Source organism: Phoca vitulina, unplaced genomic scaffold (assembly GCF_004348235.1).
Source record: "Phoca vitulina isolate PV1807 unplaced genomic scaffold, GSC_HSeal_1.0 scaffold52, whole genome shotgun sequence".
In the NCBI taxonomy this organism is placed as follows: domain Eukaryota; kingdom Metazoa; phylum Chordata; class Mammalia; order Carnivora; family Phocidae; genus Phoca; species Phoca vitulina.
The window spans coordinates 8,802,398-8,829,297 of NW_022589755.1; the positions used below are offsets into that span (position 1 = coordinate 8,802,398).

Consider the following 26,900-nt stretch of genomic DNA (forward strand, 5'->3'; position numbering starts at 1 on the left):
TTCTTTCCTTTTTTTGTTAAGACAGTAAATGTTACCAAGATGTTGATCACCAGACCTTCCCACATCCCTCACAGCATCTCCTGAAGTGGGTTGTCTTTTCATTTAAAAAATTCCTCTAGTAGCCACTCAGGGAAAGAGAACACCCCATGTACCAGAATAAACTCCAAACAGACCCGAGATCCAGACGTAAAGCACGAAATTGTACAAATGTTAGAATACCTGTCGGGATTCCTGTGAAACCTGGGTGTAGAGAAAGTTCTGACCGAGATTCACAATGCAGAGACCGCGAAAGAAAAACCAATACATTCGACCTCATCAAAATAAACTTTTGCCTGGCCAATGCAGCCCAAGCCAAGTCTAAGGAGAAAGGACTGGCACATAAACTGAAATATGGTTAAGACTTACACAGAACATAAGTACATTTTTACCACAATTAAAAAAAGGGGGGGGGGAGAGAAAGCCTGGGAGGAAATTCTTTGCTGCTTATTTCCCAAACACAGGGTCTTCCAGTACATCCCTTACGTGCTGTTCCAGCTAGAGGTCCCCAACCCGAATCTCATGAAGAGACACCAGACCAACCCCAAATAAACAGTTCTTTAAAGGGGGAAGGAGGGGCGCCTGGGTGGTTCAGATGGTTGGGCGTCTGCCTTCAGCTCAGGTCATGATCCCAGGGTCCTGGGATCGAGCCCCGGATCGGGCTCCCTGCTTGGCGGGGAGCCTGCTTCTCCCTCTCCCTCTTACTGTTCCTCCTGCTTGTGCTCTCTCGTTCTGTCAAATAAATAAAATCTTTAAAAAAATAATAATAATAAAAATAAAGGGGGAAGGATCGTATTTGTCAAAAATGTCAATGTCATAAAAGACAGAGGCTAGGGAAACATTCCAGACCGAAGCAGACCAAGGTGGACGACTAAGTGTGACACAGGGCACGCCTGGGTCCACTGACACGGACGGATGTGTAAATACAGACATGCTAGCACCGTGAGGCTTTCCTAGCGGGTGGGTGGGGTGTGGTTATGTCAGAGGACCCTGACTCGTAGGAAAAACACTGAAGGACACAGGGGTAAAGGGCCATGACCCGTGCTAGGCAACGGTCTCCCAAGTGGCTCAGGAAACACCGGTGGGCGCGCGCGCGCACACACACAGAGACACACACACACACACACACACACACACACAGTGTCAAGCAAACGGAACAAAACCGTTTGTTCATAATAGGTGAAGTTAGCTAAAGGGTATACGAGTGTTCTTTGCATTTCTCTTGCAGCTTTTTGTGCAGTTAAAGATTGTTCCCAAATAAAAAGTCAAAAAACAAACCAATCAGGATTTTATGAGGAATGCCAGTAATATACAATCTGGAATCGAGTCATCCTTAACACATAAAGCCAAGCAGCTGACCAATTAAATGCTAGCTCTGGGCCTCTTTCTATAGGAAAAACTGCATCTCTGGGCTTAAAGTTAATTCTGGCATTGTGAGCTCAACCCAAAACTCTACTTTGAATCAGAAATTTGTACAAATAACTATTTCTATTTCCCTGCCCCACTGAATCTGGGGTGGTCTTACTGACTTGCTCGACAGGCACAATGTGGTGGCAGTGATGCAGTGGGACTTCCAAGATCAGGTCATGGAGACTTGTGGGCTCCCACCTGGGTGTGCAAGTGCCCCCCCCCCCCCCCCCCGGGCCCCCGGCCCCCCCCCCCGCCGAGCCCGGAGCCCCGGGGGCCCCCGCCGGGGGGGGCCCGCCCCCCCCCCCCCCCCCGGGGAACCCGGCTACCCCGCCAGGAAGAAGCCCAAGCCACAGGAGGCCCTGTGTGGATGCTCCAGGCACCATTCCCAGCCAGCGGCCTGCACCAACTGCCAGGCGTCGGAATGAGCCACGTGGATGTCCAGCTAGGCTAGTCTTCTAGTGTCCAGATGACTCCGGCCCCAAAATGTCACCTGACCGCAAATGCCAAAGACCTCAAGTGGGAACCGCACGGCCAAGCCCAGTCACCCCACAGAGCTGAGACAGATACGTAGGCACCTGAAGCCAGCAGTTTGCTGTGCAGCCGTGCAGTTAAGTAAAGGACTCTGGCCCTTGCCCAGCCCGTGGGAGGGGACCTCGAAGCCTTGGGAATGTCCTCCCTGATGAGGGTCTTTGTTTACCTAGCGCCCTGTGTCACTCAAGGTGGTTTATGCTGGGGACCCTGGGTCATGAGACATCAGCTTGTGTCTCTGGAGACTAAGGTCAGTGTGTGGTCAAGGCAAAGTGACCAAGCCCAATAAAGACCCTGGACACCAAGGCTTGAGTGCGCTTCTTCTGTGTGTGCTGGGAGAAATCAGTGCGTGTGACTCCACCGTGTGGGGGACACCTGGGAGCTCCAGCCTGCCCTGAACTCCTTGCTACGTGCCCCTTGTCTCTGCTTACTTTCATCTCTTTCTGCTGTAATAAGCTGGAACCATCACAGCTTTGCTGAGTCCTGTGAGTCCTTCTAGCAAGTGATTGAACAGGAGGGGTGGCCTGGGGACTCCCGAGTGCAGCTCTCAGAGCCACGACCCCCAGTGTGCCTACGGAGACGGCGGCCTCTCACCAAGCCGGGTGCACGTGCAGGGCTGAAGGCCTCCTCAGGACACGTCCTTCCCACGGGGAGGAAATGGACTCGGCATATTGGGATCCGTGCCTGTCCTCCTCAGGATACTCTAACCCCCAGGCCCTGTCCCCCAGGACGGGGGTTCACACACCACGCTGCTCATCGGCTCGAGAAAGGACCCTACCGCAGAGCCTCTCGGGATGCCACAGCAGAACGAGGGCCGCCATCTCCTCATTTCTGTCCCGGGGAGGCAACCCACGGGCTCAAAGTGCCCACAGGACTCCCCCCGTCCTACTGCTGTCACCTGCCCGTAGACAACATCTCCCCGGAAAAAGGTAGGTCTGGAGAAGCTCAAACCTGAAAACAGGAATGTCTCCGCAGGGCCACGGGCAGGAAGAACAGCCTAGACAGGATTCGATATTAATCTCTGATGGAGAATGAAAGACGAGCGGTAGAAAATACCTCTGGTCTTCCTTGGCGGGGGAAATGTTGCTTCGTTGGGTGCTGCGAGAGCCAGTGGGGGGTCGGTCCGGCGGACACTGTGAGCAACTGAGGGCACGCGGCAGCCTCGGTGAGTGCCTGCTGCCACTCACTGAGTGAGAGGGAAGGACGAGTCTTTCCAGCTTCCGCTCCGGCCCGGCCGCCCCGGCCCAGCCTGCGCCCTGTTTCCCGGTGTGCGCCCTGGGGCTGCTGGGGCTTCTCCCTCCAGAGCTCCGAGCCCGGCGGTAAAGCCAGTCCAGCCCCCGTGAGATGGAAGAGGAGGGGTGTGGGGCTTTGTGGACCCCCTACCCTCCGGATGCTGTAGTCATCCCAATCCCAGCAGCTCCACCATCTGAGACCAGCTGACTTACAATAACGACTTTATTTTAACATATTTAATTACAGACATAAAATAGCTGGGGAAGGGGGTGAGCCCCAGCCTCGCCCCGTCTCGGGGCCGCAAGGAGGGGGGGGATGCAGGTGAGGCCTCCCTGATGACCCTCCTTCTGGGGGGGTCTTCCTATGGCGGGGCCCTATTGCTTCAGGGGGAGGGGCCATGGGAAGGGGGGGGGGGGGGCCCCCCCCCCCCCCCCCCCCCCCCCCGCGGCTTCCCTCCGCAATGCCCGGGTGTGCCCCAACCCCAGCCTCTCTACCTCCTCCTTTCTCTTTCTCCAGGGAGCGGACCCTCTGGTCGGCTCCCCACCCCCTCTGCAAACCTAAAGGGGAATAAATACAAACTTTACAAAGTAAAAGGGGGTCCAACGTTGCCCTGGGCCGGGCCTGGGGTCACATGGGGAGCAGGCCCTGGGACGCGCGGGCCTCACATCATCCCTAACTGCAGCAGCGTGCTGGCGTAGGCCATGGGCTTGACGTCGGGATGAGGCTGGGGAACGAGAGCACAGGGGAGACAGAAATGGGGCAGCTTCACAGCACCAGATGCAGAGAGCAGCCCTCCCCAGGCCCAGGCCAGGGAGAGCAGGGGGCCGCGCAGGTGACTCACCACTGCTGTGAACTGGTGGAACTGGGGCCGCAGGTCGGAGCCCCGGAGGTGGATGTAGGAGGCTTTATTCCCCATCTGGTCACTGTGGGGACAGGGGCAGAGGAGCCGGTCATGGGTGGGGCAGGGGGAAACACAAGGAGGGGCTGGGGGGGCGGTTTTGAGAGGAAGGTCCAAGGAGGCTGGATGGCAGAAAGTCCGAGAGAAGAGGGTGAGACAGACGGACAGAACCCATCAGAGACTCTGAGAGAAACAGAGGGACGGAGAAGCTGAGAGCCGGAAGAGGGAGAAAGTCACAGACACAGGTGGACAGAGAGACACAGAAGTGAGAAAGAGGTCGACCCGGAAAGGCAAGACTCCAGGGGGAAGGAGGGGGCCCCCCCGGGGAGGCTCGGGTGGGAGGGTGGGGGAGGAGGGGAAGGAGGGTGAAGGTGGGACGGGGGCAGGGGTCATGCAGGCGGGGCCAGCAGAGGGCCTTCCTGACCCGACAGGCCGGGGGCACACACAGCCCCATGGAGGCAGGGCTCTTGCCAAAACCTGAACTCTGACCTGAGCACACCCTGCCCCTCAGCACCCGGAAACACGGGGGACAGAGGAACGTGGTGCCCAGCACCTGGAGGATATGGGCGGTCTGATCCAGAGCACAGGCAACTGCAGGACGAGGGGCCTGGTTTCTTCAACCAAAACCCGGCAAGCGGCAGGGGAGGAGGGACAGGGAAAAGGAAGACAAGGAGACTGAGAGTGTGGCTCTTGTTCGGGTCCTACTTGGAAGACATCAAACTGAAAAGACATTTGTGAGAGACATGAGGAAAGAGAGCGCTGGGTTCAGGTGACCTCTTCTGACACCTGAACAGCGTGACAGTGGTGTTCTGCTTGCATAGAGAAAAGCAGAGTTCTTTCTTCCAGACACGTACGGGGGTGTCAGCGCATGAAAGAGGGGATGACTGGGGTTTGCTTTAAAAGAGCCCGGGGAGTTGGGAACTGCTGAACCTGAGTGATGGCCACGTGGGCGTTCCTTATACTATTTTACCTACGCCTGCCTGTCTTTGACATTTTCTGATCATAAAGTTAAAAAAAAAAAAAAATCCACAGCACAAAGTACAGTGGGTGGGAAAGAGAAGCCCAGACCAGTGGGGGAGGCGGCACCCACCAGTAGTTGGGGGCGGAGAAAACGGTGACACAGCGGCCGCCGTGTGCCACCTCGTAGCCCTCAGCCTTGACTTCGTGGCTGCGGATGATGTAGTCCAGGTGGTTCTCCTCCAGGAAGGCCTTGGTGACATCAGGGCCAAACTGGCAGCTCACGCCCCGCTTGCTGACCGAGCGTCCGTTCTGGGAAGACAGGGAGCTCAGGGTGCTGACCGCCCCACCCCTCTCTGCCCGCAGCCCACACCTGCCGGCCACAGCCCTGGGCACACTGACCTGCGGCTGTGGGTCTGACCAGAGCAGGTCGCACATGGGACCTGGGGAGGGGGGGGAGGAGAGGGGACGTCAGGGACTGGCCCACCCCAGAGCACAGCTGGGGTGGGGGCTGGGCAGGGCATCCCTGAGCAGGGGCCCGTGAAGTGGGGTTCTGAGCTCCGTGACCTCCCCCCTAGACCCGTTCAACATATTCTGGCCCCACAATGGGAGGAACTTTTAACAGTGCAGTTCAGATCACACCCCTCTGCTGCTCAAAGCCTGCTGTGGCTCCCACTGCCCTAGGAACCAAGCCCATGTTCTTCACCCAGGTGTGTGAGGCTCTGCAGGGTCTGGCCCCACCCACCCCTTCCCTGCTCACCCCCAAACCGCTGGCCTGCTAGCTGTTCCTCCCACCGGTGAAGCTCACCCGACGTGGGACCCCCTTGTGCTGCTGGCCAAGGACGTTCTTCTGGGTGCCAGGTGCCTGCTTCCCCATCAGTTCTAATGCGGTGTCCCCAGAGAGGGCACCCACCCACCAGATCCGGGCCCCATGCCACACTTCCCACAGCTGTGCGTGCGTGTGCGCACGTGTGCGCGCTCTCCCGTCTGCGCTCACGGCTCCAGGAGGAGCCCTGATACGTCACTCTCCGGGCTCAGCTCAAACTCACAAATAAGTGATCAATGTGTGCTCCCCGTGGTGAACACGAACGCTCCCTCGCCAGCACGGCCCCGGGAGGGGGGCGCGCCATCCCGAGTTACAGGTGAGGACACGGAGGCTCAGCCTTGCCGTCCTTGCCAAGGGCGCGAAGCCCACCCGGCGCAGGGCCACCCCTCTCCGCTGGAGATGCTGCAGCCCCGCGAGGGAAGGGGCTGCCACCCGGCCCGCCCTGGTCACCTGAATCTGGGGGCTGCCGGTTCCGCTCGATCTTCCTGATATCGTCCAGGGTGACGCCGTCCTCACTGAACAAGCCCCCGTGCATGATCTGGGGTGCAGGGGGTGGGGGGAGAGGGGAAACAGCGGTGTGGGTGGAGGCACCGGCCACACCCCAACCCTCCGACTTGCTTCCCAGCACGTGTGCCCGCATGCGGCCCCCCGAGGGTGCGGAGGGGCCCGCGGTCCTGCCGCCGCCCTCACCAGCACTTTGCCATTGATACACTGGGCCAGCGGGAGCCACTCGAACACCTCGCTGAAGAGCTCGTACATCTGGGCTGTGTATTTGGCCTTCACCTCGCCCTCGAAGCCATAGATCTGGTTCATGTTGTCCGTCTCGTGGTTGCCTGGCCAGCAGCAGGATGAAGAGAAGCCTCAGCACCCCCTGCCTGGGCGCCCCCTGGGGCCCACGTCCAGGGGCCTGGGGAGGACTGCCCGGCGGCCCCAAGCCAACAATATTCACACATCAGCTGGTTGGCCCCTCAGCGAAACCCAAGGAGGTGCAGACACTGTTCTCAGTCCCTTTTCTGGAGGGAAAAACAGTCTGAGGGGCACACGTTGGGTGTGAGGCCACAAGGCGCAGGCCTGGTCCAGCCCCGAGTGACCACGGCTGTGTCCTTTGCCCCTGTGGGCCTTGGGCTCCTGTTTGGAGAAGGTGCATGCCTTCCAGGCTAGAAGGACCAAGGAGGGGGCAAGTCTTAACAAAAAAGCGGGCCTACTACAGAACACCTAACGTGGGCCGGCCCCGGGCTGTGCCTCCAGCGTCCCCCACGCAACCTCATTCTTCCCTCCCAGGGCTCCTGGGGCTTGGGGGGGGACAAGGAAGCTGTCCAGGCCCCCATGTCTGCTGCAGCCAGCTCTTCACCACCTCATACAGGGAAGCCCACAACAGGTGGTTCCCAAGCACCTACCATGTGCCGAGCGCTGCTGCGTGAACCCCCTGAACCTGGCCACGAACCTGGCACTCAGGCCCCCCGGAGCCCCCAACCCAGCCCACTGCCCTCACTCCCTCCTGCTCATCTCTCCATGGACAGGTCCCCTCCCAACACCAGGGAGCCCTCGTTCCCTGGCGAGCTCATCCTGCACAAGGCCACACTGACCCCAGACCCTGCTGCTGCCCAGCTTACCTCGAAGTAGGTGAAAATGATCTGGGTACAGGAGCTTAAAGCCAAACAGGGTGAGGATCACTTCTACTGAGAAGGAGCCACGGTCCACGAAGTCGCCATTAAATATCTGCTCTGCTAAGGAAAACGAGGGGGGCGGGCACTGCCTTCTTCCTCAGCCTCTCCATGTCCCACAGCTCCTGCCATTCCCTCCCTAGGAGTGGGGGTGCCAGCAGGGCTGGAGGTCTGTGCTGCCCTCTCTCCTTGCTGTTTGGCTCTGGCCAGGCAGCTGGGCCTCTCCGAGGCTCAGCAGGACAGTACTGACGTCCCCAACCTCACCTGTTTCTCAGGGAAACGGGTGGTGGAGGGGGACGTGGGGTGGTCAGCTTGCTTTGCTCCCCCCGCCAAATACAAGCCCTAAAGCCACAGGGGAAACAGAACACAGACCCTCCCCCCCAATACTGCACAGGCCTGGTGGCCCCACACGGTGGCCATTTACCAAGCAACGGTCGTACCCTCAGCAAATACTTATACAGCTCTGACTGTGGGCCGCTCGGCTCTTCACAACCCTCTCAACAATCCCATGAAGCAGACCCTACGACGCCCATTGTGCAAACGAGGAACCTGAGGCCCGAGAGAAGAGGTCGTGCCACGGTCCCACAGCTCGAAGTGGCCGTGCCTGGTGCTGTTACACGTGCGCTCTTGTAGCAGCTTCCTCTGAAGATGAAGAGGGGCTGGGGCCCAGAGGGACCGGGCCACCTGCCCAGGTCACACGGCATGGGGGGACGGGCCCTGGCCCATCTGGTGCCGGCCGGCCGCTCCACCCGCACCCCCGCGCCCGAGCCACTGCTCCGGCTTCTCCCTTTGCGGGCGCGTGCCCTGCCGGCCGGCGGAGGCTCGTCTCCCAGAGCCCGGAAGGGGACCAGCACAGGTAGGGTGTGCTCTTCTGCGGAAGGATACATAGGGGTTGGTCTCTGAGGGTAAACCATTGAGCTCAAATATGTTGAGGAGGTCATAGAACTGGCCATGGGTGTCCCCGCACACCGTAATCTTCTCTGTCTGGAAGAAAAGAGGCCACCGGAGAGGGAGGGGCCCAGAGAGAGACGTGGGGAGGGGGCAAAGGTGAGGGGAGGGGCAAGAGGTCACGGCAGACCGAGAAGAAGCATGCAAAAGACACAGGCAGGGGACACAGAAATGAAGAGGGTGGGACAGAGATCAGGAGGCCAGGAGAGGGGAGGGACATCGGGGGAGAGGTTTGGAGTGGCGGGGGGCGGGGGGGAGGAAAGGCAGACCAAGCCAGGGGGGTCTGTGAGTTTCTGAGCTCCACAGCCCCTCCCCAGCCGGGGAGCCCCCCACCCCTGGCCCGTCCGCACACTGCCCCACGGCGCGCACCTCTTTGAGCGTGGTCTCCACGAGCGTGCTCAGCTTGGAGAGGGCCTCTTTGACCTGTACCAGGATCTGGAAGGCAGGGCAGGCTGTGAGTGCAGCCGGAGGGAGGGCCTGCCGCCCATCCCGGGCCCTGGGGAGCCTGGGCTAACCGGGAGACACTGCTGCGTGGAGGCCGAGGGAGAGGCTGGGAGGGGAGAGGAATGGGCAGGGGAGGCTGGACGAGTGAGCGCTGGCAGGAGCCCCAGGCGGCCCTCAAGCTGTGGCCCCAGCGGCCTCTGTGGCATTTCAACATCAGGATATTTCACGTGAAAACGGAGATTCTGGGTTCCCCTTAATATAATCAGCAACATGAAGAAACATGGATGAATCCAGATGTGGAACATTTTCTAACACAACTGGCCGGGACATGTCTACATGTGTCATGAAAGCGTCTCCCCAAAAGGGCACGAGACTGTTCTAGATGAAAGAAGATAAAAATGCAACATTTGCTCTTTCAATGGATTCTGGATTAAAAACAAACACACACCCATAAAAAACAAAACCAACGAAATAGCTAAAAAGGACATTTTTGGGAGAACCGAGGGAAATTAAAGTATTTGTCTGGAAATGCAGACAATACTAGTTTTTGCTAAGAAAACACTGAAGATGACTTTGATGTTGTCGTGTATATTTGACAGTGTTTCCAGATTTTATGGATGGCCTGCGGACTGTTTGCATTAGGCAGTATTAATTTTTTTTTTTTTTAAAGATTTTATTTATTTGACAGAGAGAGACACAGCGAGAAAGGGAACAGAAGCAGCGGGAGTCGGAGAGGGAGAAGCAGGCTTCCCGCTGAGCAGGGAGCCCGACGCGGGGCTCCATCCCAGGACCCCGGGATCATGACCTGAGCCGACGCGGGGCTCGATCCCAGGACCCCAGGACCATGACCTGAGCCGAAGGCAGATGCTTAACGACTGAGCCTCCCAGGCGCCCCAGGCAGTATTAATTTCTAAGGGGAGACACCTGAACTGTGGTCGCAGGACAACGTCCTGCTTTTAGGAGATACAGGTTACGATGCAACTTCTTTCCGGTTCAGGACAAGAAATGAGGAAAGAAAGACCGCAGTGAGTGTGCATGCACACACGTGTGTAGAAAGCTAAGGTAAATGTGTCAAAATGTTAACAACGGGAGCATCTGGGTGAAGGGGGCATGGATATCAGCCCTTGGATATCAGAACAGTACTGTTCTTTCCATGTTTCTGTTTGACAATTTTCAAAATAAAAAGTTGGGGGGGGGGGCCCAAAGTATCAAAAAAACGTAGATGTCCACCTCTGGTCAGAATGGAGAAGGTTACAAAAGACTGTCACTCTTGCCCTAATGACAACAAACCCCAAACCCACAAAATCCAACCAATCTCATGAAAACCATCTGAGAGCTGAGGGTGTTCACAAAGAAACCTAAATGCATCAACTGTAATAGCAACAAGCCCTTCCTTGGCGCCTCCCAGCAGCGTGGCAGGAGGGCAGGAGGCCAAGAGGCTCCGCGAGGCCCAGAGTGAGGGCAGCCAGCAGAGCGCTCGGGCCGTGTGCGGGCTGGTGACGCGGAGAGCCCGGAGCAGCCCCCGCCACCGAACGCTTCTGCTCTCACCTGCCAACCTGCTCACGCCGCCATCACAGAAAGTGAGGTGTGAGCATGGTGTGCGTGTGAGGGGGGAGCCTCCTGAGGCACAAGAGTGGGGGCAACGCTGGAGAGCACAGAGCTCCCCCAGCAGCCCAAAAATCTGGCCGTGGAGCTGAAAATCAGAGAGTGCTCCCACAGTTCCAGAAGCTGGAGACTTTACAACATAAAGACATCCCTGGGATCCTGCCAGGGCTGACGGGAGAGTCCTGATTCCAGTCTGAAAACAGTGCGAGCCAGGAGTGAACTCCAGCAAGAGCTGTGTGCAACTGCAGCTCGCTCGGAGAGGGCCCCTCACACCAGCGGCCTGACGGAAGACAGGGCCGCCGTCGTCTGTGAACAATTCTTACTTAGCTCAGTCCCTACTGTTCTTCTACCCAAAATGTCTGGCAGACAATAAAAAACGATGAGACACACGAAGAACAGACAACAGAAGCAGACCCAGAGATGACCCAGATGGTGGAATTACCAGAGACTTTAAAAATATCTATGATAAATGTGTAAAAGATCTAGTGGAAAAGACAACATGCATGAACATATGGGGCAGGGAGATGAAAACTATTAATAAAAATAACTAGATGGAAATGCCAGAAACGAAAACGCAGCATCAGAAATAAAGGCTTCCTCTGCACTGCGCTCGGCACGCTCCCGGCTCCGCAGTGCTGGCCGCCGTGGCCGCCCTGCCCCTCGACCTGCCCTTTGTGGCGGAGGCCCCAGGTCCCCGTGCAGCACCTGGCAGGTGCATTACCTGGTAGGCGCATTTCCGGTGCAGTTTCTTCTGGTCCTTGTACCACTGCATGAGCTCCTTCATGAAGGTGATTGTCACTTTGCCATCCTCGAGCTTGGGACCGCTGTACTCATCCTCAATGGCTGGTGTGTGAACGGGGAGCAGGGGCGAGTCAGTGACCACAGCCATCATGGTGGGGGGGGCGGGCTCCCGGGCACAGGGCGAGAGGAAGATGGAGGGAGAAGGTCCCACTCCCCAGCCAGGTCCTTTCCCTGCCTGCTCCTTCTGTTCGGGCCGGCTCTGCTTTCCTCTCTGTCCAGTGGGCCCCCCTCTTCCAGCACCCTCTCTCCCCACTGCCTACTTGGTTTTATAGCACTTAACACAGTTCATTCATTTGTTGACTTGTTAATCATCTCTTTCCCTACCAGGGCATCAGCTTGGTGAGGGCAGAGATTGTTTTATTCACAGCTGTATCCCCAGTGCCTAGAACAGGGTTTGGCACGTAGTAGGTGCTCGGTAATTAGCTGTGGAACGAATAACTGAATCGTCGGAGGGCCTGCAGGACCTAGACAAGTCCCACAGGGAGGCCCGGGAAGGGTGGGCTGGGCGGTACAGAGGCGGGCAGGGAGTTAGACCCCGGCGGGGGGTAGGAGGGGCTCACCCACCTGGCCTGACCTGGGGAACGCAAGCCCCAGCGTGGGACTGTGGAGTTCCCAGGAACGCAGGAAGAGGAGCAAAAGACAGCAGCCCGGGGCCAGAGGCCACCCGCGCCACCACTCCCCAGTGTGCGTGGGGAATGGAGAGGGCCCGTGCAAGGATGTGGAATGTTCGGGGCTGGGTGTGGCGGGGCACCCAGGCCCGACTCACTCATGCTCTCGATGTCCAGCGAGTCCACCACGGAGCGCTTGTGCTCATCTCCTGCAATGGCCCGCTCAAAGGCTTTCTGCTTCACGATCTTGTTGCACTCCTGGTACTTCATTTTGGCATCCTTGTCGTGGGGCTTCACCTTCACCACCTGGGCAGGCAGGCAGAGGAAGGAAGAAAAGAGGCATCAACGCGCCGGCACAGCTGGCCTGGGGCAGAGGAGCAGGCAGAAGAGGGGACGCCGTGGCTGTGCTCGCTCGGCCTGGCCCTGGGCGCCACGAACCTGGAGCCAGACCACCGGCCTCCATGCGCTAGCGGTGCAACCCTGACCGTGATCAATCTCCAGGCCGCAGCCTGTGCCTCCCGAAACTGGGCAAGGAGAGCTGCCCACCCAGGGCTGTCCTGAGGTTTGGTAAACACTGTTAACCCAAGCAGCTGGGATTTCTTACAAAAATCTTAGCTGTGTCGTTAAAATAAGTGTCCCAGCTTCGGAGCATGTGCTCAGCTTGGAGCTCCTCATGGGGACCCCAGCAGGCTGAGGCTCACTTTACTGACATGACCGTCAACACCGAGGGGCGTGGGAGGAAGAGGAGAGGGGTGGGCCGGGTCCACAGTCATAAGGAACAGCCCAGACGCAACAGAACCAACGACCTGCTGGATAACCTGGACCCCCCCGGCCTCCATTTTCTCATCTATAAAACGGGTGGGGGGACACAAGGGCAGGCTCCACCTGGCAGGGCCGTGGGGAAGCACAGGTAAGGAATCCAGGGCCCCGCCCGCTGCAGCTAGCCCCGGCACCGAGTGCTGCCCCCTCAGTCTCCGCCTCTGAAGGGCAGCAGAGACTGTGGGCAGAGGCAGGCCGCCCGGGGTTCAAAGCCCAGCTCCACCGATCCTCAGCCGAGTCACGGGAGCAGCCGGGCAGCCTCTCCGCGGGAGGGAAGAGGTAACGGTCTCCGCCTCCGAGGGCGGCCGTGAGGATCACAGGCGCGAACTTGCACACAGCGTGCGTGCGCCGCCGGGCTGGCAAGAGTAAAGTCCACACAAGTGGTGGCTGCACCTCATGGCCCCTTTCATGGGCCGTTGTGCTTGAGATGCGGTCACACGCAAACAAGCACCAGGTCCGGGACTTGGAGGTACAGTAAGTTCTCTATAAAAGGAGCCCGTCCCACCACCCCCCACCTTCTATCCCGCTTTCTACAAACTCTGACCCTCCCAATTCGGAAGCAGACAGGGCTCTGCCACTTCCTTATTGTGTCACCTTCAGCAAGGACGTCACCCGCCACCCCCCTCAGTTTCCTTATCTGTAACTGTAATTGCTATGAGCGGACCCTGCCGGACGTGCCCACGCCACGGTGGCCCGAGGAGTAGGTCCACAGCTCCTGTGCCGGGGGCCCGGAGAGAGATGCCAGAGCTGGCCCTCAAGTGCGGGGATGCCACCCCCCCCCCGGGGGGAGTCAGGAGCCTGTGCGGAGGCACTTGCTAACCCCCGAGGATCACGGGGGCTCATCCACCCTGGGGACGGGTGCGCAGACCCAGCGGGTGGCAAGGAGCTGGGTGGTGGCAGGCGATGGCTTCTTCCCTGTCTGGGCAGGCTCAGGCTAGGGCAGCCTGCCAGGCAGCTCCACCTGGGCTGTGGGTGTGGTGCGAGGCTCGGGAGGCGGCACCAGACATCCCCTGGAGCCCTTCCCAACAGGGAGAGGGTATGAGTCCACACCCTGGGATCAAGTCCAAACCGCCACTCGGCCAGGCCCACGCGGGCCTGCCCACCCCTCTACTTTCTGTCCGACCAGCACAACCCAGCCAGAGCAAACCCACGAGTGCCATGTGCTAGCTCCCGTCACCTTGCACAGGCTGCCCCCGGCCCAGGACACCTCCCTTCCACCTCCAGCTCCTTCCTAGCTCCTCCTCCTCCAGGAGCACCCCCACCCCCAGGGCGGGGTCAAGCACCCCTCTGTGCTCCCACAAGCCCTGGGGCTCACCAGGCCCAGCCCTAAACACGGCTGGAGGTGGGTGTCTCCCCACTGGAAGGTGGCCCCACAAGGGTGAGGCTGCGGCTGCACCCCAGGAGGGAATGGACGCGTCCCAGGGGAAGGATGAACCACTACGCATTTCCTCCGGCCGGTCCCAGTTCTCAGAGAGCTCGCAGGGTAGTTGGAGAATGCGGACGAATACTAACAAGGCCGGGAAAAGAGGATCAGTAGCAGTAACAATACACGGCTAAATTTCGGAGCCCTTACTATGTACCTGATGTTGTCGTCCGCACTGAACTGGCTCACTTTATCCTCCAAGCAGCTCTATCGGGTGTTAACACAATCCCCATTTGATGGATGAAAAAACTGAGGCCCAGAGACATGAGGCAGAGAAACCGAGGCCCAAAAAGCCAGGATTCTGTTTTGTCCCTGCCTAGGATCCTCCCTTCCACCTTGCACGCTGGGCTGCACCCCCTCCCTGCCCACTGCCACCTGTCCCCGGCCTGAGCCCCCCTCAGCTCCTAGGAAGAGGGCAGGGTGCCAGCACCCCTGCGGAGGGCCCATCACAGGGGCCGACAGCCAGAGAGTACTCACTCCAGGCCCGGTGGCTGCCGCCTCGACTCACTACAGGCTGGGAAAGGGGAAGTGGCCCTGCCGGGCGCCACTGCTCCCAGGGAAGGTCATTCCCTCCAGACTGGAGGGGCCTGGCGAGTCAGAACTCAACACTGGACTTGTCTTTAGAAAGTGGTATGTGGGTTGTATCACGGTCCAGATTCTGACCGTGGTGTCTACGTGGTTACGGGGGAAACCAGGAGCACGGTCTCACTTCACTTCTCACAACCGCGTGTGAAGCCACGATGCCCTCGAGAAGCTGTTTTGACAAGTGCCATTCAGCCGGGAGCGCTCACAGGCAAGAACCACAGTGTTCGACCTGACCGCACGGTAAGCCGGGTTCGCGATCCCTACATGACACCGTGGGGGCCGCCTACGGGTGGCAACCGGGCAATGCCGTGGGGACCGTAACGCCCCCGGCAGGTCCGAGCGGCACTGGTAGTCACAGTATCCCGCTCGTAAGTTCGGGTCAGATCTGGCCACCAAACAGTTTGCCCGAACTTGACTCTAAATGTGCTGAGATGTGGCCCGGAGGGGCCCGTCCGAGGCACACAGGCAGCAGAAGCGGGGCCGGGTCTCGGGCAGGCAATGCACAGGGACAGTCTCAAGCATGACACCAAGGTTGTCATCCTCCAGGGCAAGACCCTCTAGTGACTTGATTTAGCGAGTCATACTCAACGTTCCTTTTATAAAACGCAACAGAAGAGGAGAGACGGTCGGAGTCGGGCTGAGCGATGGGAGCGCGCTGTGCCGAGGCGCTCTGCCCGCTGCGTACGGCCGGTGGTCACGCGCCTGGCTCGGGTACCAGCCTGTCACTTCCTGGCTGTGGGACCTTGAGGGAGAGGCCCACACTCTGGGCTTCCGTTTCCTCATCTATAAATCAGGGAGCAGGACAGACCCCACGGCGCAGAGTTGGTGTGAACACTGCCCGTTCCTAGGGCATGAAGGTCACCGTGGCCCGGCACACGGTGCGGGCTGTACGAGACATCAGCTACGGCGACTCCTGGAACTACGGGGTCGCCATCCCTTAGGGGTACGCACGCCGTACGGGCCTGCAAGGCTGGACGATGCTGGAAGAAGAAACCCAAATGCAAACCCTATCATAAACCAAACCTCCAAAATCCGAGGTGGGGAGCGTAGAAGGAGTCCCCTGGATCCAGCTTGAGCCCAGATGACCAGCTGCATTCCAACCACAAACAGGAAAGAACACGGCAGGGGCGGAGCGGTCTTCCGAGAAGAGGACCCAAAAAAGGGACAAGGAATCCTGGAGCAAGGGTCCCTCTGAAAGGATTAACTTGGAGGTGCGAGGGATGGGGGGCGGGGTTCAGCATGGACCCACGGAAAAGGGAGACCCGTTCCTGCTGAGGCCCCTGGAGGGGCACACAGCCTTCCTACGGGCCAGGGGCTCTCCCCCCCACACCCCCAGAAGGAAGGGCAGCGAGCGCTAAGTGGGGGCAGGCCCCACTCTCCACGTGCTAATCCCGTTTATTCCTCACAGGAGCCCTCTGAGGCAGGCCCTAGTGTCTCCCCCGTCTACAGATGAGGACAGCGAGGGCAGAGAGCCAGAGCGCTCGGAGCCGGCCCGTGGCTGGGCGCCGGGCTGCTGCCAGCGTCAGCTCCGCCATTAGTAGCCTTGAGGCTTTGGATCATGACTCACGGTAAGGAAAGATACATTTTATACCACACACCCATATGCACATACGCGAGAAACATTTTTTCACAAATATATATATACACTTCCTCCAAAGGAACTGTTTTTTCTACTCTATTCTATTTGAGGAAGACAGAGGTGCTGCTGTCAAACCGCTGGACTGACTGCATGGCCCACGAACAGTCACAGGACGGGACTCCGGGTTCCAGGCCCAACTCTTCCCCAAGGCCTTGGAGGAGGGGCTTCCCCTCCAGACCTCTGCTTCCTGCCCGCACAATGGACTGAGCCCAGGCACGTAAAGAGCTCACAACAGAGCGAGGCCCGTGGTGAGCGTGCAGATGAGGACACTGAGGCTGAGGAAGGAAAGAGAAAGAAAGTCTCAGGCCTGTGTTCATCCAAGGCCACATCTTGGCTCTGCCTCCATGGAAGCCGCGATCTAAGCGGGGGCCTGAAGCTCTAGCATATCGCAGGGCACCTCTGGAAGGCAGGGGGGCAGGAGGCAGAGACCTCTGGACGGGGAGCTGCCTGGTGCTCACAGAGCCTGATGAAATGTGTCAGAGTGGAGAAGCGGACAGCCTGAAGGCTTGGGGAGGACCCACACGGGCAAGGATCCCGGGCTCATGTGGGGACTCGCCACTGCTCCTGGCGAAACCTCTACAGGGAAATAGGCTGTGACGATTTAAATGCTGAGTGTGGCCCCACCTCAGGTTGGTTCCCAAAAAGCTGTGGACCCCCGCCACCAGCCTTCCATGGCATCCAAAAGGCCTGGGAAGATGTTCAGATGTGATTATGTCCACACAATGGCTAGAACCAACCATCTCAGTCTCATGGAGTATGTGGGATTAGGCCCTTGCTTGACCAGGGGCCAGAGCCATGAGGAGAAGGGGACTGTACCCCAGGAAAGACTTTCCTACAACTCCACGCATGGTGAAGACCCTGCCACAGACCTGTGCTCAGGCTCGTCGGTCCTCTGCCCTGCCCTGTCTCCTCCAGGCCTCTCCCCGCACTGGGAGCCCTGCAGAAAAACCCTGCCCCCGTCCAACCCCGAGGGCCCTCCTGGGTTACTCATTAATGGACCCTTCGCCCCAATAACCTCTACTCACGCCACGGCCACCCAGGAGGTGGCCACTCATCTTGTTGCTGTTCTCTAGATGAGGACACCAGGGGACAACAAGGTGCAGGTTAGGCTGGGGAATGGCCTGGGACCTGAAGCTCTGAAGGACTCTGTCCCACGTTCCTTCCCCCATCCTCCTGGGTGTCGCCCCACTCCCTCCTCCATCCTGTCCCCAGGCTCTACCTTACCGCCCTTCCACGCCCCTGCCCCCACCCTGATACACGTGTCCCCCGGCCCAGGGCTCGGCTCAAGCCTTCACCTGCCTGAAACCCACCCTCCACCCCAGGCCAGCAGCCAGCCCACTCCCTCCAACTGCAGCCCGTGGCTCTCAAGCCCCTAGGCGCCCCTCCCCACACAACAGAAGCTGCCCAGGGCCCGGTGGTGAATGAAACAAAAGGAGGGAGTACGGGGGTGTGTATGAGGGGGGGTGCAGAATAACGCAACACATTCTGACTGAGCCCCTGTTGGTGCCAAGCAACGACCCAATGAACAGAACAAGCAAAACCCCTCCTGTCAGGCTCTCCGAAGCCGGAGACACAGGTGCCGGGTCTGCCACCTGCCAGTCGCGTGTTGGCAGACAGGTGACCCGATTCCCTGGGCCTCAGCCTCCCCATCTGCACAGTGGGGTTAATCACCAGTCCCCCTCCCACAGGGCTGCCACAACGATTCGTTCCGCCAGTCTGCACGGAGGGCACAGGACATGCGTGGCAGGGACACACACGCCCTGACATCCTCACGCCTATCATGACCATGAGAGGGAATCATAGGGATGGGAGTGGCCGATGAGCGGGGCAACTGGTGACCTGCCATGCTCTAGGTCCCCTCCCTCGTCTCATCACAACACGTGCCCCATGTGCTGCCCTCTACAGCATATGGCCCTGTTCTGCCTTCTTCCAAGCACATATCCTCGTCCGCCATGAATCTGTTTGCCTACTCTAGGTCACGGGTTTGCGTTTTGCCTTCCCCCAAATTATGGCTCCGCTGGAAGATGGGCTGCGTGGCTCTTGGTCACCAACAGCAACAAAAACCCCAACGGTGCGTTGTTACAGGGCACGGGTTACGGGCCAGGCACTGGTCTGAACGCTTGAAAAACAGAAACTCATTGATTCTTCATGGCAACCCTTAGAGGCAGGTCTTGGTGTTCTCCCCATTTCATGCCGTGGAACAGGCAGCAAAGAGAGGCCAGGTAACCCATCCAGGCTCACCCAGCAAGTGACGGCAGAGCTGGGATGTGAACCCACAAAGTGTGCTCCAGGCCAAGGGACCTCTCGGGCATTTATCTGTCGGATGGGTGAGGGGTGGATGAACAGGCAGACGCCTCTTCACACCCTCCCTCCCCCGCCAGCCACGCACCCTGAGGCCGTGCCCCCCCCATCTGGCCAGAGGCGGCCCACTCCCCGAGGCCCGGCTCACCGTCTCGTAGTCACGCAGGGCGGCCCGGAACTTGCCCAGGGCCATGTTGCTGGCGGCCCGGCGGTAGTAGCCCTTAATGTACTTCTTGTCGATCTCGATGGCCCGTGTGGCGTCAGCCAGCGCGTAGCCGTAGCACTCGGTGCGCAGGTAGGCCAGGCTGCGGTTGCCATAGTAGATGGCATTGCTGGAGTTCAGCTCGATGGCCTGGCTGTAGAACTTGATCGCGTTCTCGTAGTCCTTGGCTGTGGACACAGAGGAGGAGGCGGCATGAGGCAGGGCTGCTGCCACCCAGTAAGAACGGGCCCTAGGCTGGGTACTGGCCCAGTCTCCCCATGCACTGATGGGGACACCGAGGTCCGCAGCTGAGCTCAGAAATGTCTACTCAGCCTGTCCCCTCTTCTCTGTCCCAACTGTCCCCTCAGGTTCAAATCTCCAGGACTCAAAGTCACTTCCACACACCCACCCAGCCATCACCCCTTAAGGCCCCAACCTGGGCGATACTCCTTCCAGAACCTCAGGAGGGTCTTCTTGCAGTCCCATGGCCTGGAGAAGATATATTCGAGTACCAGAGCTGAGATGTTGTGAATCAGCAAATGTGAGTTTGTCCTGAGCCCCTTGGTTGTCCAGCCCCCAAAGGCAAGTAAACAAGCCCAAAGAGGGGGCCCAGTAGGAGAATAGGATGTGGGAAAGGAGAAGGAATCTACTTAGGCCTCAGGGAGAAGGGAACATAGCAGCAGAGACCCAAAAGAAGCAACAAACTGGACAAGAGGAAAAGCATTTCCAACAGAAGGAGCAGGAGGTGCAAAGGCCCTGGGGCGGGGAGGGGAGGGGTGTGCTGCCAGCACAAGCCTGTGTTCCAGGACCAGTGAGAGGCTGGTGTGGCTGGGGTGGAGCGAGCGGGAAGATGGAAGGGGATGAGGGCGGGGAGGCCGGCAAGACGGACCCCAAAGGCCACAGCCACAGCGGGGTGCGGATGCTGCGGTTCTAGGTGCAGAGCGGCAGGATGTGCCGTCTGGCCACGGGGAAAAGGTTCATTTTATCTGAAATGAGCTTCGGCTGTGCCCTGCACTTTATATCTTGACCCACGGATCCTCACATCTCCCTGGCATAGGCACCGTCTGGTGCTCACTTTACAGATGAGCCACGGGGGTCTTGTTCAAGGCCAGACGCCTGGTCTGTATCTGCAGAGCCAGGCCTGGACCCCTCCCACGTGCCCACTCGACAGGAGGAGGCTAAGGCGCAGAGGCTTGCCTGATTCGGCGGACCATGATGTGCCAAGTCCCACGTGGGGCTCTTGGTACATGAGTCCCTTCCCTGAACCCTCACAATACCCCTGAGGACAGCTGCATTAGCCCCATTTTCCAGATGAGGGTCCTGACACTCAGCGAGGGAAAGCCCATGCTTGAGGTCACAAGGCAAGTGGTAGGCAGGAATTGGGGGACAAGCTGACACCCAAACACTCCCATTCTTACTCTCTGTGCCAGGTGGCCCCTGAGAGGGAGCCTAGCATGAGGGCTGGTGGCCTGGGCCCAATCCCTGGCTCCATCTCTTATTTGCCAGGTATCTTTCGGCAACTTACGTACCCACTCTGGACTTGAGTTTGAGTCCTTCTCCTAGCACTTGGCCTAAAATGGGAATGCTTGCCCTAATTCCCACCTCTTTTCTCCAGTGCCATTGTATAAACCATGATAAACCTTTGTTTTGTTTGCTTATAATCCATTTCCCCAATTTGAACCTAAGCCCTGTGAGGGCTGGGGCCCTGTTTGTCTTACTTCTCTGGGCCCTGCCCTGTCTGAAGACACAGCACCCCCTCTGTCCTGCCCTTCTGGGGCTCACGGTCCAGTAGGACACACGGACATACACACACACACACACACACACACACACATCTCCAGACACTGATGACCCAGAGTGTTCAGCACAGGGACAGACCAAGAGGATGCCATAGTGGGAGACCTGGAGGATGAGAAAGATTGAGCAAGAGTGAGTCAGGTGAAGAAAATGGAAGAAGAGGGTTCCAGGCTTCATGAATAGTTCTTCAATGAATAAAGGAAGGAAGGAAGACAGAGGCAGACAGACTGACACTAGGAAAAGCAGAAGTCAGGTCCTGGGGAGATGGCCAGGAACAATAGAACAATTCCTCCTGCAGCCTAATATCTGGCAATCTGTCAAATGGCTCCGATGTCCCCTCTTTCGGGAAGCCCTCCTTGACCCCCAGGCTGGGTCAGGCACTCCTTCGGGCTGCCCCAGCCTCTGGGCTCACCTATCCCAGCCCTGCCCGTTCCGGGTTTGTCGCCGTTAGGTGATGAGTGTGTCTCTTCAGGCCTGGGAGCCCCAGAGGGCAGGCCCAGGACTTCCCAGAAACAAGCAAGGGCAGAATCAGAGAGCCGAAGTCTGACAGACCCTCCCTGGAACGCAGTGCCTTCGAGACTACCTCCAGCCTCCCGGCCACGTTCCAGAGGCCAGCTGGCCAGCTCTCTCGACGGCTGAGGTGCTACTCAAGTGGCCGTTTGGCCTGGGGTGGGGAGCCAGGTGTCTCCGAGCCTGACACCTGGCTCTACGAATGCTGACCACGAGGCCTCAGGCAAACAGCCTTCCCTCCCTGCATCTCCGCTGGCTCATCTGAAAATGCAGGAATCACTATCGGCCGTGCCCTGCCTCGCCGAGCTGTGAGGGCTAAATAAACTTTCATATGGAATGTGGCCACAGCAGAGAAAACCATCAGCAGATACTTGCAAAAGAAGTGAATACATGACTAACTGAAAAGAAGAGGAGAATCAGAGGAAATGGGAGCAGACTGCACTTCATGCATCTACCCGACACCGTATCCCGGCCCTGTTCTATCTGCTTTACAAATTGGGTGCATCTAACCCTTGAGACAGTCCCCACTTTAGAGATGAGGACACAAAGGCACAGAGAGGTTAAGTCATTTGCCCGGAGGTCACACAGCATGTAGGAGAAAGAAACAAGATTTGGATCCAGGCAGCCTGAGATCTTAACCATGTCTACAAAGTCTTAGACCCAGAGGCCTCTTTGGGGGTTAAATACAACCCCTCCCATTTTACGGAAGGGGGGACGATGAGGACCAAAGAGAGGGGAAGAGAGCAGAGCAACATCGGGGACCAGGCTCTGAGCTCACAGAGGGGATCCAGCCGTGTTGGCAGGGGGACTATCCTCTTCCCCCTGCAGGCTCCAGGTAAGGACTCTGAACATGGGAGCCAAGCACGTGGCGAGGAAGGGGGACATCCGGGCTCTGCTGCTCACACTCTGACCTTGGGCAAGTGGTTTCACTTCTCTGAGCCTCAGCTTCCTCTATAAAACAAACAGGGCTGCTCCTACCTACCTCCCAGTGCCGCGGGGGAAGATTGAGCAAAGTGGTGTACCTGGGCCACCACAGGGGCTCAGTTACGGAGAGCTGTAATTATTCTTTTTATTGTTATTCCCACAGCCCCCGAGGCTGGGGCTCTGTGCCTGCCACTGCCTGCCAGACAGCGAGGGGCCTGGACCAGGAGGAGCTTTCTCCTCTGTGCCAGCTCGACGCGAGCACCTCTGGCTGCCTGCCCAGCCTCAGGGCTTCTGAGCGCCCAGGTCCTGGGGAGCAGGGGGCCCCTCCCCATGGCTTACTGTTTCCCAGAATTCTGACCTCGCCTCAGCATCAACCCTCGTACTTGCTGCTCTTTCCTAGCCCCATTTCAGGGACAGCCCCACCTTCCTTGCCATCCGCCAGCTGGAGACCGTGCCTTGTCCTGGACACTTCTCCTGACTCTTCAACCCCTCAACGCCAGACAGTGGCCATGTTCTGTGCAGTCAGCCTCCCCAACATCTCAGATTTATTCATCCACTTCCATCCCTACAGCCCCGCCCTGCCCCAGTCTGGCCTTCATCCTGTTCGGCCCAGGTTCCTGCCCCAGCCTCCTCCCTGCTCTCCCAGCCTCCAGTCCTGCCCCTCTGCAGGGGTCTGGCTAAAGCACAAACCTGACACTGTCCTTCCCTTTCTCAGAACTATCCATGGCTCCCCAGAGTCCCCAGCAGAAAGCTCAGACCCCTCCCTTGCCTCTTACACTCCAGCCCCACTCACTTCCTCGGTGCCAGGCTCTGCTCCCCTTTGCCAGGATAGGCCCTTGCCATCCTGTTCTTTCTGCCTGGCATTCCCTCCTCCCTCTCTCCAGCCCTCATTTCCTCTCTGAAACATTTCTTAAGTTGGTTTCTGTCTCTGGTCAGCGACGCCACCATCCCTCACCTGTCCACCATCCTAGTCTCCTTCCTGGCTCCAGCTCTGCCTTTGCATCCAATCCCAGCCAGGAAGCTGGGGGATCTTACCATGCCTCCCCACCACCCTGAGGATGACATCCACACTCCCTGACCAGGCCTCCAACGCTCCACCTCCAGCCTCATCCCTCACAGGTCCTACCTCCTTGTGGCTGCAGCCCGACCAAATGCTCCCACTCTGAATCCCCTTGTGCTCCCACTAAAGGCCAACTGAAGGCCGCTAAAGGCTCTAGATTCCTCCCCTGCTCCCTTCTCCCGGCTTTGCTGCTGTAAGTCTCCCTTCTCTCCTGCAGGATCAATTCTGGCTATCGGACCAGACTCTTGGACTCATCCACCCTTTAAAAAAAAAAAAAAAAAAAAAAGCAGCTCCCCCTCCCTGTTTCTCCACTCCCTTTTAGGACCAAAATACTCAAACCACTTTGTCAACATCTGCTGTCTCTACTTCCTCACTTCCTGTTCACTTTTGGGTGAGTGACTACCTAGCTGACTACCACCTTCATTATTCCCCAGAAACTGCTCTTGCAAACTGCTCTTGTTAAGGCTACCACCAACATTCGTGGAATCAAATCCAACAGTCAAGGCTCAGTGCTCACCCTGGCAGCACCCGACCCAAGGCACAGCCCTCTCCTTCTGGAAGCACTCTCTTCTCTCATCTTTCCTGACACCTTTCCCGACTTTCTTTCCACTTCACTGACTACTCCTCCTCAGCCTCTTCTCCTTCTTTTCTAAACATTAAAATTCCTCAAGGTTCTGGCCCCTTCTCTCCCTATATGACCTCATCCATTCCCAGGTGTTCTATTCCATTCATAGGATGACCATGCCCAAATTCTCCTCGGAGCTCCAGACTGGCCCATCTATCTACTCAATGTCTCCTCTTGGAGTAAAATCCAAACTAGCTTTGCAGTGACTTGTAAAACCCTATCTGGTCTGGCCCCTGTTCTAAACTCATCTTGTATCAGTCTCCCCGCTAACTCGCTAAAGTTTCAGCCACGCCAGCCTCTCATTTCCTACCTCAGGGCCTTTGTACATGTGGCTGCACCCACCTGGAACACTCCTTTGAGATTCTTTTCAACATAAATGCCTTCTCCTCAGTAAGGCCTTCCCTGACCATGCTTTCTAAAGTAGCCTCCAGCCCTTGTTCTCTACTTCACACCCTGTGGGGGTTGTTTTCAAAGCATTCCTCACAACTTCTAAGTATTTTATTATTTCTTGTGTTTTTACCCAATGTCTGATTCTCCTGCTAAATTACATGCTATAAAAGGGCAGGGCCACATCTGCCTCATTCACTGCTAAATCCCCAGAGTCTAGCACAGGCCTTAGCACAAAGCAGGTGCTCAATAAACATGCTGAATTAGTGAATGAATGAGTGCCCCCACATCTTACTCTTTCCCAAGATCTTATGTCATACTATTCTTGGGATTTCCCACCTTTACTCCCAGGGCCTCCCACGCATCCCTTTTCCTCCTGCAACCCCAAATCTCCTATCTCCTTGCCCTCCCACCTAATGATCTATTCCCCACCCTTACAATTCCCTACTCTATTGGGACAGTGCCCCCCACGCCCCACCTGGTGCCACCACCCCAGATCTCCCCATATGGTAGCACCATCACTCCCCAGCCCCGTCGCTACCTGACAGCGCCCTCTTCAGGTCTCACCATAACTAGCACCTCTCAAGGATCTCACGTATGGATATGCCCTCGTTCCCGTCCCCCTCCCGCCTCACACTTGGTAGCGCCCTCCCCAGTCTCCCCACTCAGTAGCACCCGCTCCGAATGCCACTACTAGGTATTACCCCTTCTGTCAGAAGCCCCTTTGGTCGCCCCCTCGTAGCGCCATCCTGGGCCTCCCCACGCCGGGTCACTTGGTAGTGTCTGCCCCGCGCCCAGGCTGCCGCTCCGCGTTGCCATGGTTCCGCGCGGGCCGGGCACCCCTTGCCCTGGGCCGCTCTCCACCCTCCCTGGGTCCCCTCCGGGGTGGGCTCACCTTTGAAGTAGTCGTTGGCCTGCGTCTTGAGCTCCTCTGCCCGATTCAGAGCGCCATCAGCCGGGGGCTCGTCCCGGGGGGGCTCAGCACACTCAGTCCGCTCGCCCTCCGCCATCGCCATGCCGCAAAGCGACCCCCACCCTGGCAACGGCCGCCAGGGGCACCCGGCCGAATCGTCGCGAAGGAGTGCCGAGTTGCTGCTGCCGCTGCTGCACAAGTGTCGTAAAGCGCGGGCCCCGAAGGCGCCCTTCGCGCGCGTGCGCAGGGCCCTTTCGCCGTAGAGCGCGCGGAGGACAAGGTGACCAGAGGGTCCCTAGACAGCGCCCTTCTTAGAACGAGCCAATGGGGAGGGCGAAAGGGGGCGCGCGGGGCGAGGGGGAGGAAGGTCTGGCCTGGCCCCCGCTCCCAAAGTTCCCGTGTGCCAAGGCCGCAGAAGTTGGGGGGGAGGGGGCAGGGGGAGAAGGGCTTCCACGGTGGGATTTCCCCGCCCCGGCTTCTCGGGTGGGTGGGTGTGGTTGCAGGGCAGCCCCGGGCCCAGCGCAGAACCGGAGCCGGGAGACTAGACCTCCTGGCAATTATTTGTGTGACCTTGAGCAATTAGGGGCAGTTCCCCCCCTCTGAAAAATGCGTGGTTTCTCAAACCAAGAGAATAAAGTTCCAATCTTGAGGTCAGTGGTTCTAGCTGTTAACTGTAGGCGCCCTGGATCCCCTAGTCCTGAGCAAGGCTCAGAAGTTTGTTACACCATCTCCTTTCTTCATCCTCATCCCCCAGTCCCCAGCCTGCCAAGGTGCCTCAGTGCCCTTAGGAAAAAAACCCTAAACTCTTTTTTTTTTTTTTTTAAGGATATAAAATGGAATGTATTAGTGGATTTTAGTCCCTGTAAGCTTTTACTTTTGTGAGAGGGTTCAATGGAGAGCTTTAATGCAGATGAGACTTGAGGCTTTTGAAGAGGATCTAAGTCTTGATGAAGTTATTCAAACTCAAATCTTGAATGCATAATGATGGTAGGCCCCAGGGTCTTCTAAACTCTTTCTAATGACCTAGGAAACCCTGAATAGTACAGCCTCAGGCGGTAGCTCCAGATGCTACCCCCCCCCCCCCCCCCCCCACTGTACCCCCTTGCCGGCCGTCCTTTCCAAGCCCTCAGCTGGGACTCCTGTGGAACTATAGCACTAAATCCTTTAAGGCCCTGCTGTGGCTTCCCCTCTTGGAAGCATGAGCTATCCCATTCCCCTATCTCCTTGTCCTGGCAGCCTGATCCCACCACCTCCTGTCACAGCCAACCATCAGCCTAGAAGGTAGATACTAGTATCAGCTCCATTTTACCACTGAGGGCACTGAGATATGTAGAGGTCAACAAACTTGCCCAAGGTCATACAATGAGAGCGGCAGAGCCAGGACTTCACCTTGTCCCACCTGATTCTGTGCTCTTCAGTCCTACTCTACTGTCTCTACGCTCCATAGCCCACCTTGTGGGTTAGATTTTTGAGATTTTTAGGAGTGTGTATGGGAAAGCTGCTGTAATGGATTTGAATCCCAGATTCAAATCCAGCTCAGTCCTTCCCTGCTGTGTGACCTTAGCAAGTGATCATCCTCTCTGAATCTCAGTTTCGTCCTCTGCGAAATGGGGACGATAACTGTGCCTATTATAGATGATTAGAGGAAAGTTTGATAAGATCGTAGGAATAAAGTGTTTGGCAGAGGGCCTGACACGGAGTAAGTACTTTTTAGTATCTACTCCATTATAAATATCCAGAGTGGGACTGAGTACCTA

The 26,900-nt window shown here is 57.9% G+C and overlaps 1 protein-coding gene across 1 annotated transcript; it reads right to left on the minus strand.

The window, feature by feature from the left end:
• Positions 1-3,411: 3,411 nt before the first annotated feature.
• Positions 3,412-25,349, minus strand: PPP5C (protein phosphatase 5 catalytic subunit). Its single transcript, XM_032388256.1, has 13 exons — positions 25,126-25,349; positions 18,874-19,115; positions 12,117-12,264; positions 11,271-11,392; positions 8,870-8,935; positions 8,438-8,536; positions 7,502-7,607; positions 6,579-6,721; positions 6,339-6,426; positions 5,465-5,505; positions 5,196-5,374; positions 4,049-4,130; positions 3,412-3,931 (listed from the first exon to the last, which is right to left on the minus strand). Exons 1-13 carry the CDS (start codon positions 25,244-25,246, stop codon positions 3,869-3,871), a joined length of 1,500 nt encoding a protein of 499 aa, XP_032244147.1. The 5' UTR covers positions 25,247-25,349; the 3' UTR covers positions 3,412-3,868.
• Positions 25,350-26,900: the final 1,551 nt, after the last annotated feature.